At 54.8% G+C, this 13,410-nt stretch overlaps 2 protein-coding genes across 2 annotated transcripts; one reads left to right on the forward strand and one right to left on the reverse strand.

The window, feature by feature from the left end:
* Positions 1 to 1,356: 1,356 nt before the first annotated feature.
* Positions 1,357 to 9,134, reverse strand: TCHP (trichoplein keratin filament binding). The gene is made up of 12 exons (XM_080559272.1): positions 8,882 to 9,134; positions 8,637 to 8,805; positions 8,497 to 8,553; positions 7,942 to 8,010; positions 7,225 to 7,398; positions 6,614 to 6,726; positions 6,231 to 6,297; positions 5,788 to 5,960; positions 4,700 to 4,781; positions 4,300 to 4,485; positions 3,776 to 3,919; positions 1,357 to 3,123 (listed from the first exon to the last, which is right to left on the reverse strand). Exons 1-12 carry the CDS (start codon positions 9,070 to 9,072, stop codon positions 3,091 to 3,093), a joined length of 1,458 nt encoding a protein of 485 aa, XP_080415398.1. The 5' UTR covers positions 9,073 to 9,134; the 3' UTR covers positions 1,357 to 3,090.
* A 232-nt stretch (positions 9,135 to 9,366) lies between these two features.
* GLTP (glycolipid transfer protein) lies at positions 9,367 to 13,393 on the forward strand. The gene is made up of 5 exons (XM_080559333.1): positions 9,367 to 9,527; positions 10,461 to 10,522; positions 11,452 to 11,585; positions 11,938 to 12,088; positions 12,532 to 13,393. The coding sequence occupies exons 1-5, from the start codon at positions 9,425 to 9,427 to the stop codon at positions 12,712 to 12,714; spliced, it is 633 nt and encodes a 210-aa protein (XP_080415459.1). The 5' UTR covers positions 9,367 to 9,424; the 3' UTR covers positions 12,715 to 13,393.
* The last annotated feature ends 17 nt before the right edge of the window (positions 13,394 to 13,410 follow it).

Consider the following 13,410-nt stretch of genomic DNA (forward strand, 5'->3'; position numbering starts at 1 on the left):
GAAACCTGCAGTGAAACGGGCTCCGAAGGCTCCAGGACCACACCTGCTAACCAGCAGAAGGAAGCTCGTACTCCTGATCATGGAATACCAGCCAATGTTACCTGTTCCCAAATCAACTGTTGTGCAATAATGATGTTTTTAGTCTGCTGAAACAACAGTAGCTGTGGGCATCCGAGCTTATTACATGTAGCTATACAAGGTCTTTGTCACTTTATCTATTTTTGGAAGGAATTTCAATTTTAATAGTTATTTCTTTTAGCTGTCACTATGCCATTAATATATTATGTTTGATGTTACTTTAGGGCATTAGTGGTTAAAATATTATCCCTTGTTTCTGGTTTGGTATCTCATTCTTAAGTTTCCTACAGAATTTTACTGTCATCGTCAAGGCAACATCTTGTTTGCAGCAGCACTGATGCAATTTCACTGAAGATTTGTGATAATTGAAAAAAAAAAGTGCCAGTTAAAGGAGAAGCTGTGTCTGCCATAGCATATAACCTCTGTACCTCAACGTATCAATGTGAAAAGATTTCTTATATCCAGTAAGTATTTTGCAAAGCATTCAAAATTTTACAGCTGTTTACTGAGTAACCCAAGCTAGGCTGCCTGTCAGAAAGGTAGATTGGTTACAGCTGTCCATGTGGGTTTCAGGTTTTTCCATTCATAAGTTTACAAAACTTTGAAAAATATGTAAATCCGCGATTAACAAAAATGAGAGCTCTTTGATTTTTTCCATGGAGTTTTGACTCCCAATAGTTCTTGCTTCCTCGCATCCCATTTGGAAGCTTGGTGTGACTTCCAAGGAGCCTGCTGGGTCAGTTTAGCTGGCAGCCAGTTCAGGCAGTGTTTCATTTAAGAGCAAAGTTACAGAACTGCAGCAGCTGTCTTGTGTCAGCAGTTGATTTAGAGTATTCAGACAGTTTTCACAGAAACATTTGAGTCAGAAGTGGCTATCTGCTGTTCAACAAACAGCTTACAGTATGGAGTCTGCCAAAAAACACTTATTCTTCAAGGCTTTCTGGTGGAAAAACTGCTGTATTTAGGTTAACAGATGAAACCACTTTCAGCAGTTCCTTCCTCTTGCAATCGTACAGTGTTTGTATGCACGTATAAACACTAAGTGCCGTAACACGCTTGGATTCCTGTATTGGATGTAGCTCCCTTTTTAAAGTAGTGTAAATTTGAAGGAGGGAAGGAATGGAGAGAGTAGATGACAATCCAGTACATTAATCTTCTTCATAGTAACTTGTTTTTTCTCCCTTCCTACACCTCTGAATCCTAGAACTGTCTCTAAACTCACAGGAATGCAGACAGGCTGGGATTGAAACCGTGAAAGAAAACAGTCAAAGATTTATAAAACGTACTTCAAAATTATTCTGCTGGCAATTAAATACATTAAGAACAGGTTCCCAGAAGATTATCAAATTAATATCATTGAAACATAGCAGATGGTATTTTTAAATCTCTCAGGACACCATTGTTTGCTTTTCTTTAACATATCTTACCTGATTTTTGAAGCAGGGTAGCACTGAGTTATGTTGTAGGTTTAAATTTGTGCCTGTACCAAAACAAAAGGACACTTCGATAGCTGCAAGCTATGTAGCTAGGCTAGCTCCAGGTTTTCTAAAAACAATCATTTATCTTGGTGGGAGGCCTAGCTTTAAAAAAAAAAAGAGCCACCTGTAATTGATTTTCCATTCTGGTAAATTCTGCCATCTCTGAGCAAACATTTGTTCTAGACTGGTCATCGCCATACCCTGGTACTGCTCCAGAGCCCCCGTGCACGTGATGTGGGATGTGCGATTTTCTGATGCCATCAATGAAACAGAAGCAGTCTGAGCAGATGCTTACGTGCTTCATCAAGTCTCTTCACCAAGGAAGCATTACAAAGCCAGCTGCGGAACTGAAGAGTAGTAGGGTAGCCCCCAAAGCATACAGCACTGCAGGTCAGAAGATTTATAATACCCAAAATAACAAAAGTCTTTTTTTCTTTTATGACATCTCCTTCCCCCACGCCCCCAAACCACAATTCCTCTTTCTTTACAAAATGCTGCATAGGAAAGTAAAACTTTTTTTTGCCTTTTCTGAAACTTGTATTTATCAGTGTCATTCTGTCTGTACTATACTCTGACTTACTCTTTTGTTTACTGCATTACTATAAAATGCTAAAACCCTGTCCACGTGTAAAATTACTTGGGATTATTTGACCGCTGTTTTTGTAAAGAAAAGATCTTGAAAGAGTTGCTGTAGTTGAGTAAAGTCTGCAGTGCTCAAACAGAACGCATCTTTGTAACCTTCCTGCAGCAGGGACTCTCACTGTGACAGGTAGAACAGGACAGATCCCAACGTGCCACACCAGCTTGAAGCGCTGGGCCTGATTTTAAGGTACAGTTGCCCTTAGCAGGGAACCAAGTGCCATCAGCAACTAACACCCCTCCCCTTCTGTGCTTGTAGCAGTTTGCTCATGTAAAGAAACTCACAGATGTTCAGCTTACAATTATTCATTGTGAAACAAGTAAAAAAAGTTTATTGAAGCCATCTACAGCTTCCAGAGAGGAACTGGACGTGTTAACAATTACTGCCACAGCACACATTATCTTTCTGATTTGCAATGGGTTATGAAGCAACCCTTAAAGGCCAGCTGGGACTTCTAGGCACGTCCTGCTTCCCTCTTCTAAATAGGGAACAGCACCTAGAGGTTTATGGTTCCTGTTCCACAGGAGGCACAAATTCTTTAGCTCTAAAATGTGAAAGGGCGAGTTTAATTCCTTTGCTGTTTTGATCCAATGTACTGTGTACTAAAATACATCTCCTGAACACAGAGTAAGTGAAGCAGTTCAGGGTAGAGTCCTCCGAGTATGCTCACACCTCCAAATTTATGGAAATCAGTAGAAGTTTGACCTTGGGTTCAGCTGGGCCACAGCTAAATATGTTCAGAAATCTAACTTCTACTGCATTGAATCTTGGTGTCATTGTAGGCTATTCCGAATCTGGAGTTATTTCAGGAGTTCCCTGATTCTTCAAAATGTTCTTTTTGTAGTCTGCAACTTCATTTAGTGCTCATTCCTCAGATATAAAGGACGATAATCCTCAGGTCCACGCTGCTTTTGGGTAACTGTAGAGCTAAAGGTCAAAACAAAGACAATCATAACTACTCCACGGGCTCTAGAATTAATTGTCCACACTTGCTATTTAGCATGCAAATAACATGCTTTGGAGAATACAGACTATCTTTCAAGAAAAGTCATTAGTAATGTTTAAAATTTGATACTGCGGAGCTGTATATTCCCTTGCAGCTTTCTCTGGCTCTGGTAGCTACTGTCAAATAAGTGACAGAGGCAAGTTACTTTGCACAGCAGCTCATAGTTCAGTATGAAAAGTGTGAAAATCTGCTGGGTACATGGTTTTAAGTAGATTTTAGAACCAGACAAAACATGACAGAAGATGGAAAGACACTGAACAGCTGAGATGCACTGCATCAACAGCTTTGATGCAGCAGGTAACGTTTAGAATAACATTTGAGGCAGTAGCAACAAATCTGCCTCAAAAATTATTTAAAAATCCAGACCTAATGCATCAGCAAACAAGAAAAGCAGCTCATAAGAGAGCTGTAGCCCTCTGCTAGAAATAGCACCAAGGGGCAGAACGGGTCTGGTCTGCTCTGGCACTGCGTGGCAGCTAAGGTGCCGATTAGAAACAATGAAAATTCTGCTGGCGCTCCTCCTGATGTGCCGGAGTGCTAGGGTGACGTGTGTATATGGGCGCTGCCACCTACCCTGCTGCGGTATCCTCGCTCAGCCATGCGCTGGGCTTCTTGCCGCACCAACTCCTCGCAGCGCTGCCTGGTGGAGCGCTCCTCCTCCTCCTCCTCCCTCTGGCGCTCCTGCTCCTCTTGCTCTTGTAAGCGGCGTTCCGTCACCTGAGCAGAGGAAAGACGAGGGCGGTTACAGCTCGCTCTCAGACATGCAGACTAGGCCAGGAACACGCACCTGTGTTTTGAGGCAGCACTGCAGCGAGGTTTTAACACAAGGAGGTTTAGCAGACACACACCGGTAGCACTGGCTCAGCTAACAGGTTACAGGACAAAACCACAGGCTGTGCAGACACTTGGGCAGAACTGCGCGGAGCAGCTGTCTGTCCCCTTGGGACTAGAAATGTCCCTAACCAACCTCTCAGAAGCCGAGTAATCCTCTGCAACAGTACCTTCCCATGCGCTTTCCAGAAGTAGCATTTGTGTAGGTATACTGCAGCAACACCTTCAGCATTTGGGTAAAACATATCTGAAAAAGCAAACTATACCTGAGCTTCCAGTTCCTGTCTGCGAGCCGTCTGCAGTTCCTTCTCTTGCTCTCTCTCTCGCCTTGTCAGTTCTTTTGCCTCCTCAAGTTCTTTGATCAGTTGCTCTCGATACTTTACTGACTCTTCTTGGGCCCGTCTGTTTAATTCCATCTTCTCTTGGATCTGGCGCTGTCTGCCTGCAAGGACCTTTGTGAAGGGAGAGGATTAAGGGAGAAGCTAAGTCAGGAGGCCAGACTTACAAGCAGAAGTGGGGAAATCTTGGTGCAGACAGTTAAACAGTTATCAGAAAATGTATCAGGCCAACTGAAACTCTCTCCCTCAAGTACTGCAGGCCGTAACCCACCGGGGGGAACAGCAGCTTTGTCAAACCAAGAGACACCGAATCAAAGAAAGGCATCACCTCATTCATCAGGCGATCTCTGGCCACTTTCTCTCTTTCCCATTCTTCTTCCCTCTTCTCCCAAACTTTTTTAGCTTCTTCTCTAAAGGCAAGAGGAAGAATTGTCTCTAAGTTTACTACTTATAGTTAAATATTGCATACACACACACACTCCCCGGGCATAAATGAGCTACCCTGTGCTTGAAGAGGGCTCATTTTGCTTTTCACACTTGTTCCCACACAGCACATCCACCCCGCCTGTGCCTATTTCAGAGAACCACTCTGATCTCCCTGTTACCAAATAGCAGTAGCACAGTGAAGGAAATGCTGGCTTGTAGCAGGGTTTCTTGGATGCTCTGGTCTGCCCCAAGAACAGAATGGCATCAGCAAGGAAGCTTGCCTTGAAACAGGAGAATTACTTCACACGGGGGACAGTAGTTAGGACCACTGCTGGAACAGCTGACAGTTGTGCAAGTCTTCCCTCTGTGACAAAACCTTTAACTAGAACTTGATGGTAGCACGTGCAGTCCTGTCCCCAGTGAAGATGCTCTCTAAGCTGAGGAGAGCCAAAGGTGAATATGGATAAAAAGGTGAATATGGATAAGGGACCTGAGGGAGGTTTTATTTACAAGCTGAGATACAAAAAAATAAAAAAAACCATGCATTTTTGGATTCACTTAGACTAAAGCCCACCACATCAAAAACGCAGAATATTTAAAAGCTGGTTATAAAATACCTGCAAGTTCTGCCTGCTAAAAGGTAATCGTTGCTTTCTCTTCGTTAACTACCTTTTTTGGTTCTTAGAGCTAAGGTAACAGAATTTACGGACTAGGTCTTGCCCTGTGGCGACTGGAAAACAACCACAGGCTTTGGTTCCGTCTTTGCAGAAAAGCTGCAGGTGCTTCATGCTGACTGCCTAGCCACAGCTCTCAGCACATGGAATGAAGGGGAAGACCTCACTTCTACTGCCGCACCTCCACAACAGCAAGGCCAACTAGACACCTCTTTCTAATGTCCACATTTAACAAACATTAACGGAGCTTGCCAATCAGGCAAAAATATTCAGCACGTAGTGTCTTTCGATGAAGCGCGGAGGTGCATGAACTCACCTAAAAATAGTCTGGAGCTCCGCCTCCCTCTCCTTTTCTAGCTGGAGCTGTTCCTCAATGACGCGTTTCATCCAGGCAACGTCTGCGACAGCTCGTTCTCGTCTCGCTGACTGGCGGCGCTGATCCTCATCTTCTTTCTCGAGGAGGGCTAATAGGATTTGTCTGTCTGTTTCCTTGAGAAAAGCCAAAAGATTAACAACTATCCAACAGCCTTCTATCCCGCGTGCAAGACAACTCTGTACCAAATTAGTGGTGACACGGCGTTGAGGTTATGCTCAGATTCTCTACGGTCTTTTTGTTCCAGCCCCATTCACAAGCTAAATTGGGTTTCCTAACTACTTATCTGTAGGCATTAGAGGCAGACACGTAAACAAAACACACAGAGTAAGTGCCTTCAACACACAGTACCTATAACGTATAAATCAAGGGGTATTTTCTCTTACCAGCTCCTCCTGTATCTGCTGGGCTCGTCTCTTTAACTGGGCATTACACTGATGCCTCAAAAAGCGGCTGAAGGAGGAAAAAAAAGAAAGAAGAACATATAAACTAGCTCTAAAGCCCTATTTTATTATATACCAGCACTCAAGAGGGTACGTTTATGATGATAATATTTATAGGCAACTGAAGTACCCACTACCTCTAACACAAACAAGAAGTAATAGCACCAGTGCGTTTGTTCGTTGCCTCTTCTGGGGACTTCTAACAAAACCCAAACATTTACAACCCACCCCTGCTATTGGGAATATCTCCTTGTGCCGCAACTACTGCCACGGAGATGGGAAAAGATTCTATCTGTCCCTGCCGAAAGCTACATTTGATCCCATACCCAAGCTCGATCTTCTTCCGGTGCTCTTCCATTTGCTTCCTTTCTTCTTCTAAGTTTTCCAGCTCCCACCGCTGCTTTAATAAATTCTCTTGCTCTTTTTTCAGCTTTGTTGCCTAATATATTTGAAAAGGAAAAAAAAAGAACTAAGAGAGAGTACTTGAGAGCGCTAGGACCATCCCAGAGAAAACCTTTGAGTTTGTCCCACAGTCTATTACTTTGCAAGCAAAATCATCACTGTGGTAAATACTTCACATTCATTTTCTGTGTGTCTTACTGGCTCACAGCACAAGAGACAGGGTGAGGAGCTTCAGCTGCCAAGGCCTCCGACCTGAACTTAGCACACTCAGAAGTTTCTACAAATCTTTTTCTCATCTGGTGTGGAACAAAAAGGTGCTCACACTTCAAGAGGAGCAAATGAAGTCTATGAGAGTTCAGTTGATATGCCAGTGTTCACAGGTGAGGTCTGCTTTACTGACAGAATAATAGCCACAGCTAATTTGTTTCAGATTTAACCTAGTGGAAACCTGGGGGTAAGAGGTCAGGTCAGTGCTGCTCTATTTCCAAGTAAAACCATGAACTTCCTCCTCAGATGAGAAAAGACTAAAGATTACCTCCGTCTCCTGTAGTTTCAGTTCTTCTATTTGCTGAAGCAGTATCTCTGCTTGCTTCTTCTCTTCCAGCCGACGCTTCTCTTCCTCTTGTCTCATTCTCTCCAGAGCTTCCCTTCGTGCAATTTCATACTCGTTTTCGTAGCGCTTTTTCTCTTCTTGTTCAGTTGCTTCTTGCTTATTGAGCCAAAACAAAGCATGGCATTTAAGGTTAGGCGAAACAGAAGGAAACAGCTTGTGGCTCAAGCACCCGCAAATCAAATCCCACACGCTGACACATATTTGAAGAATGGGGAACAAAATACTCGGGAGGAACACGAGGACAAAGCAAGAACATTTGCTGATCACAGTCTGAAGCTGCCTATCAGGCCATACAAATTCTTTGTGGCATCCAGCACGGGTCCGAAGCTAAGCACAGGTGGTCTTAGAGATACAAGCAGATTGCCTTATGAAGACTTATTATTATTACTGCTGAAATCCATATCTGAAGGCCTTTAATATGCTTTCAGATTGAAATTACTATATTGCCATATCCAGTATTTGCATATTGCAATACCAAATTCATGAAGTTTTGCTATGAGCGCAATGAGAACAACCAACAAACAGCCAGTTGCTATTCCTTCTACAACCCAGTCGTGCCTGCCCAGGAAGGTAAGCTGCCTGCCAGGGAGTCTGCCCTGAGCACCAGTGACCAGTAAGACCAGGGCCCCTCCAGCATACCTGCTTTTTTTGCTTTAGCTGATCACCCCAAGCCTCCACAACGTGCCTCCTGTGCAGCTCCGACTCCACCTGCAGACAGAGAGGCGACATGGCCAGCAGTGCCATCGGGACCTGGAGGGACCCTGGAGCACCTGGCCCAGCCCCTGCAGAGCTTTGGGCGTCCTCGGTGCGCCCAGGTCCCGAGCTCAGTCACAAGCCAGTTCTGGGAAACGCTACGGCGGGACTGAAACCGGGGCTGCGGCTGCTGGAGCAGCACGTCAGCGGAACAAGGAACGGGGAGGCACTACGGACAGGGCACGTACGGCTCTGAAAAGCACCGAGGGTTTGTACAGGCCCTGGAAGTCTGCTCCCGATGTCGGAACAGTTCGCTGACCCTCAGGCAGCCGGGCCATTCGCTTCCCTTGCCTCCTGCTTGCCAGCTCTCGGGGCCGTCGCCACGCTGTGCTTGGGGCTGAGCGACGGCAGCCGTACCCCAGCAGGCAGGCGAGGGGCTTCGCGTTAAAACCGGCTTTGACCAACACGGGACGGCGGGGACAAGGAGGGGAGCAGCCTCACCTCCCGCAGCTCGGCGCTGTTCTGCCTCCAGTGCTCGTACAGCAGCCGCTCGGCGACCTGCGGGGGCGACACGGGGGGACGGCGGCTGGGTGGCCCTGGCCTGCCAGGCCCTCGCCCCCCCGGCCCGGCCCGGCCCTCACCTGCCGGCCCCGCCGCTCGCGGGCAGCCCGCAGCGCCCCGCTCCGCTCCCGCAGCGCCTCGCTCGCCTCCCGCCGCAGCTCGGCCGCCAGCTCCTCGCTCTCCTCGGCCAGCAGCCGCCTCAGCCGCTCCCGCCGCCGCTCCAGCTCCTCCCGCCGGGCCTCCTGCGGGCTGCCGGGGCCGGGCGGGCATCAGGGGCGGGGGCACCGAGCGGCCCCGGGCCTACCGGGCCCTGCCCCGCCCGTACCTGTCCGGGAGGGCCCGCGGCTCGCTCCACCGCGCCTGCCTGGAGCCGCAGAGCGCGGCGCGGGCGAAGCAGCGGCCGGCCCGCTCCCACTGCTGCCGGCCCCGCGCCTCCCGCTCCCGCCGCCGCTCCGCGGCCCGGCCCGGCGCCGCCCGCAGCCACATCGCCCGCCGCCAGGCCGCGCCGGTTGCCATGGCAACGCGGAGAGGCCGCTACGGGGGCCGCCGAGGGCCAAACGGCGCCGGGAAATGGCTTCGCGGGGAGGGAGGGGCGAGGAGGGGCCGGCACCGCCATTTAACCGCGCTGATTGGGGGGCGGGGAGGGGGGCGGGGCGTAGCGGGCGGTGGGCGGGGCGTGTGGGTGGGTGGGCGGGGCCTTGTGGCCAATGGGCGGGGAGTGAGCGCCGGTAGGCGGGGCGTTGTGGGCGGTGGGCGGGGCGGTGGGGGCGGTGGGCGGGGCGTTGGGGCCGGTGGGCGGGGCGTTGGGGGCGGTGGGCGGGGCGTTGGGGCCGGTGGGCGGGCCGGGCCGTGCCGGCCGGGCCGGGCCATGGCGCTGCTGCTGGAGCACGAGTTCCGGCCGCTGCCCCCCGACGGGCAGGTGGAGACGCTGCCCTTCCTGGAGGCCGTGGCGCACCTGCCGCCCTTCTTCGGTAAGCGCCGGGCACCGGCACCGGGACGGGAACCGGGACGGGAACCGGGGCGGGAGCCGGGGCCGGCACCGGGACGCTGCCGCCGGCGGGCAGAGGGCGCCTGGGTCCGCCCCGGCTCCCACGGTCCTGCTGCTGGGCCCCCGGTGCTGCCCCCCCGGTGCTGCCCCCCCGGTGCTGCCCCCCCGGTGCTGCCCCCCCGGTACTGCCCCCCCGGTGCTGCCCCCCCGGTACTGACCCCCCGGTAATGCCCCCCCGGTACTGCCCTGCCGGTACTTCCCCCCCCCGATGCTTTCCCTCCGGTACCGCCCCCCCGGTGCTGCCCCCCCGGTTCTGCCCCCCCCGGTACTGCTCCCCCCGGTTCTTCTCTCCCTGTTCTGCTCCCCCAATTCTGCCCTCCCCCCCCGGTTCTGCCCCCCCCCGGTTCTGCCCCCCCCCACGTTCTGCCCCCCCCGGTTCTTCCCCCCCGGTTCTTCCCTCCCGGTCCCGCCCCCCCCGCGGTTCCCCGTCCCCCGGCAGCAGCCCGCGGCGGCGTTGCATCAGGGCCGGGCGTGGGACGGCGCCTTCCCGTCCCGTCCCGTCCCGTCCCGTCCCGTCCCGTCCCGTCCCGACCCGACCCGCCCCGACCTGCCCGACCCGCCGAGCAGCCCCGTCGGGAAACGTCCCGGCCCCGCGGGGAACCGGCTCCGGGTGGGGGCGTCCCGGGGGTGGCACCGACCGACGGCGGCGGGGCCGTGGCGAGGCGGAGCGGCGGCGGCAGCAGCGGCAGCAGCGGCAGCAGCACAATGCCCCGCTTTGTGCCCGCCCGTGGCCCGGGACGGCCGGGCACCGCCGAGGGCCCTCGGGGCGGGCAGAGCCCCCCGGGTACCGGCAGGGACCTCGCGGTGCCCCCGGTATGGCCGCGGTGACCGCCGTCCCCTCCGCGTGCCTCCGCAGACTGCCTCGGGACGCCCATCGTCTACTCGCCCGTCAAGGCTGACCTGGCTGGGAACATCAAGGTAGGGGCGCGGGGGGGCTACGGGCAGGGGCCCTTCGTCCCCTTGGGGCCCTTCATCCCTTGGGACCCTTCATCCCCCTTGGGGCCCTTCATCCCCTTGGGACCCTTCATCCCTTTGGGACCCTTCATCCCTTTGGGACCCTTCATCCCTTGGGGCCCTTCATCCCCCTAGGGCCCTTCATCCCCCTTGGGGCCCTTCATCCCCTGGGGGCCCTTCACCCGCCTTGGGGCCCTTCATCCCCTTGGGGCCCTTCATCCCCTTGGGGCCCTTCACCCCCCTTGGGGCCCTTCATCCCCTTGGGGCCCTTCATCCCCTGGGGGCCCTTCACCCGCCTTGGGGCCCTTCATCCCCTTGGGGCCCTTCATCCCCTTGGGGCCCTTCACCCCCCTTGGGGCCCTTCGTCCCCTTGGGGTCCGTCATCCCTTGGGACCCTTCACCCCCTTGGGGCCCTTCATCCCCCTAGGGCCCTTCACCCCCCTTGGGGCCCTTAATCCCCTTGGGACCCTTCATCTCCTTGGGACCCTTCATCCCCTTTGGGGCCCTTCATCCCCTTGGGACCCTTCATCTCCTTGGGACCCTTCATCCCCTTTGGGGCCCTTCATCCCCTTGGGACCCTTCATCCCTTGGGGCCCTTCACCCCCTTGGGGCCCTTCATCCCCCTAGGGCCCTTCATCCCCTGGGGGCCCTTCACCCCCCTTGGGGCCCTTAATCCCCTTGGGACCCTTCATCCCTTGGGACCCTTCATCCCCTTTGGGGCCCTTCATCCCCTGGGGGCTCTTCATCCCCCAGGACTTTTCACCCCATGGAAGCTCTCGGGCTCCTCTGCTGCTGCAGCAGCCCCGGCACTTGTTGCAGGTGCCCCATTTGCACCACCCCAGCCCCGCATCCCAGCAGCCACCCCGTTTCTCTCCTCCCCCCCCCCCCTGCAGAAGATCCGGGCGGTTTACGACTCCGACCCCGCCAAGTTCAAGACGCTGCAGGACATCCTGCAGGTGGAGAAGGAGATGCACGGCTCGGCCTGGCCGAAGACGGGCGCCACGCTGGCGCTGATGTGGTTGAAGAGGTGACTCACGGCGCCGGAGGTGCCGGCTGCGGCGCGGCGCGCGCGGTGCTTCTCCGCCAACCCCAGCCCCGTGGCTCCGGCTGCTCCCTGGGCTGGGTTTTAGGGAGCGCCGCTGGCTGCGGCCCCATCGGGAGGTTCGCCCTCGGCTGATGCCCTCCCATCCCCTGCTGGGACATGGCGGTGTTTGCGTTCCTATAAATCCCCGCTGGCCTCGGTGCCCCGCTCCTTGGTGGGCTGCGCTGCCCAGCCCATGGGGTTTTGGGGGTCCGGGTGCCCCCATGGCGGTGCCGGGGGCTGCGTCACCCCGTGTGGCAGTTCCCCCCTGCCCCCGCCAGCCCCACTCTCCTCGCAGGGGCCTGAAGTTCATGCTGGTGCTGCTGCAGAGCATCTCCGACGGCGAGCGGGACGAGGAGCACCCGAACCTCATCCGGGTGAACGCCCTGAAGGCTTACGAGGTCGCGCTGAAGAAGTACCACGGCTGGATGCTGCAGAAGCTCTTCATGGTGAGCGCTGGCTCGGCGGGGCTGCTGCGGACCAGAGCTGCCTTGCCTTGAGCCCAAAGCCCTGCCGGTTGCCCTGAGCAGCGATGCGCTTCAGGAGAAATAAGGCGGCGGCTGAAGATGCGCAGCCCCTTGATTTATTTTAGGGATTATTTCCAGGGGACCCTCTCTGCGCAGCCCTGCCTCCCCGGCGCCCCCGTGTCCCCACGCTCTGACTGGTGCTGGTGGGAGGCTGCTGCAGCGGGAATCGTCCCGGGCACAACCCAGCGAGGGTCTGCCGTGGGTTGGGGGGCTTTGGGGGTGCTGTGCTTGGGGGGAGAGGCTCTGCCTCCTGTGGGGGGGAAACCGGTGGGCTTGGGGGGCTCGTTAGGTTGGTGGGAGCGGTGTCCCCACAGCCGGGGCAGAGCTCTGTGCCCGGTGCCTCACCACTTCCCTCCGTCCTGCAGGGCTCCGTCTACGCGCTCCCGTACAAGTCGGATCTGCTGAAGGCTTTAGAGAAGGGCAAAGAAGTCAAGGAGGAGGAGAGCATCGAGAAGATCCATCAGTTTGTCTCCAGGGTCACCCCCATCCTGGATGCCATTTACGAGATGTACGCCGAGATGAACGCCGAGCTCAGCTACAAAGCCTGACGCTGGCACGGGCCGGGGGCGCGCCGGGTGCCCCCCGCAGGCAGCCCCATCGCTGCGGCCGCGGGGCTGCTCCCGGCTGCCGGCCGGCTGTGATTCCGCTCCGGATCTCCAGCAGCTAGCCTATTTTCTAAACAAATCAATTAATTTTCTATCGAGAATCTGGCAATAAACCAGGGGCGCCCTGGGTCATCTCAGGGATTTCCCGAGCTTTTGTACTAAGGAAGACAAACCAAGCGCTTCTGGTCCTCGTGCAGAGCAAGCGAGAGGAATGAAGCGTGGCTGGCGGCAGCGTCCCGCTGATGCAGTTTTGGCTCTGCCCTCGCTCTCGACCTGCACCTCCGCCTCCTGGCCTGCGCCTCTGCCTCCTCGTCTGCGCCTCTGCCTCCTCGCCTGTGCCGCTCTTGGACCCCGCGGCACCCGGGAGCGCAGCACCCAGGAGCGCAGCACCCAGCAGGAGCGCAGCACCCCATACGATGCCAGCAGCACCCGCTGCAGAGGAGCCGGCGACCTCCCTGGGTGCCCCCAGCCCCGCGAGCAGCGGCATGGGAGCGAGACCCCTCGGTGGGAGCGAGACCCCCGGCGGGGGCTGCGGGACCCCTCCCGGCGGTGTTTCGGAGCGCCCGGTGCCTTGGTGTGGCGGTGCCCGACGGCACGAACTCAATAAATCTCCGTTAACCTGGGCTTGGGCGGCTGCTT

The sequence above is a fragment of the Anser brachyrhynchus genome (assembly GCF_964034855.1).
Source record: "Anser brachyrhynchus genome assembly, chromosome: 17".
NCBI lineage: Eukaryota > Metazoa > Chordata > Aves > Anseriformes > Anatidae > Anser > Anser brachyrhynchus.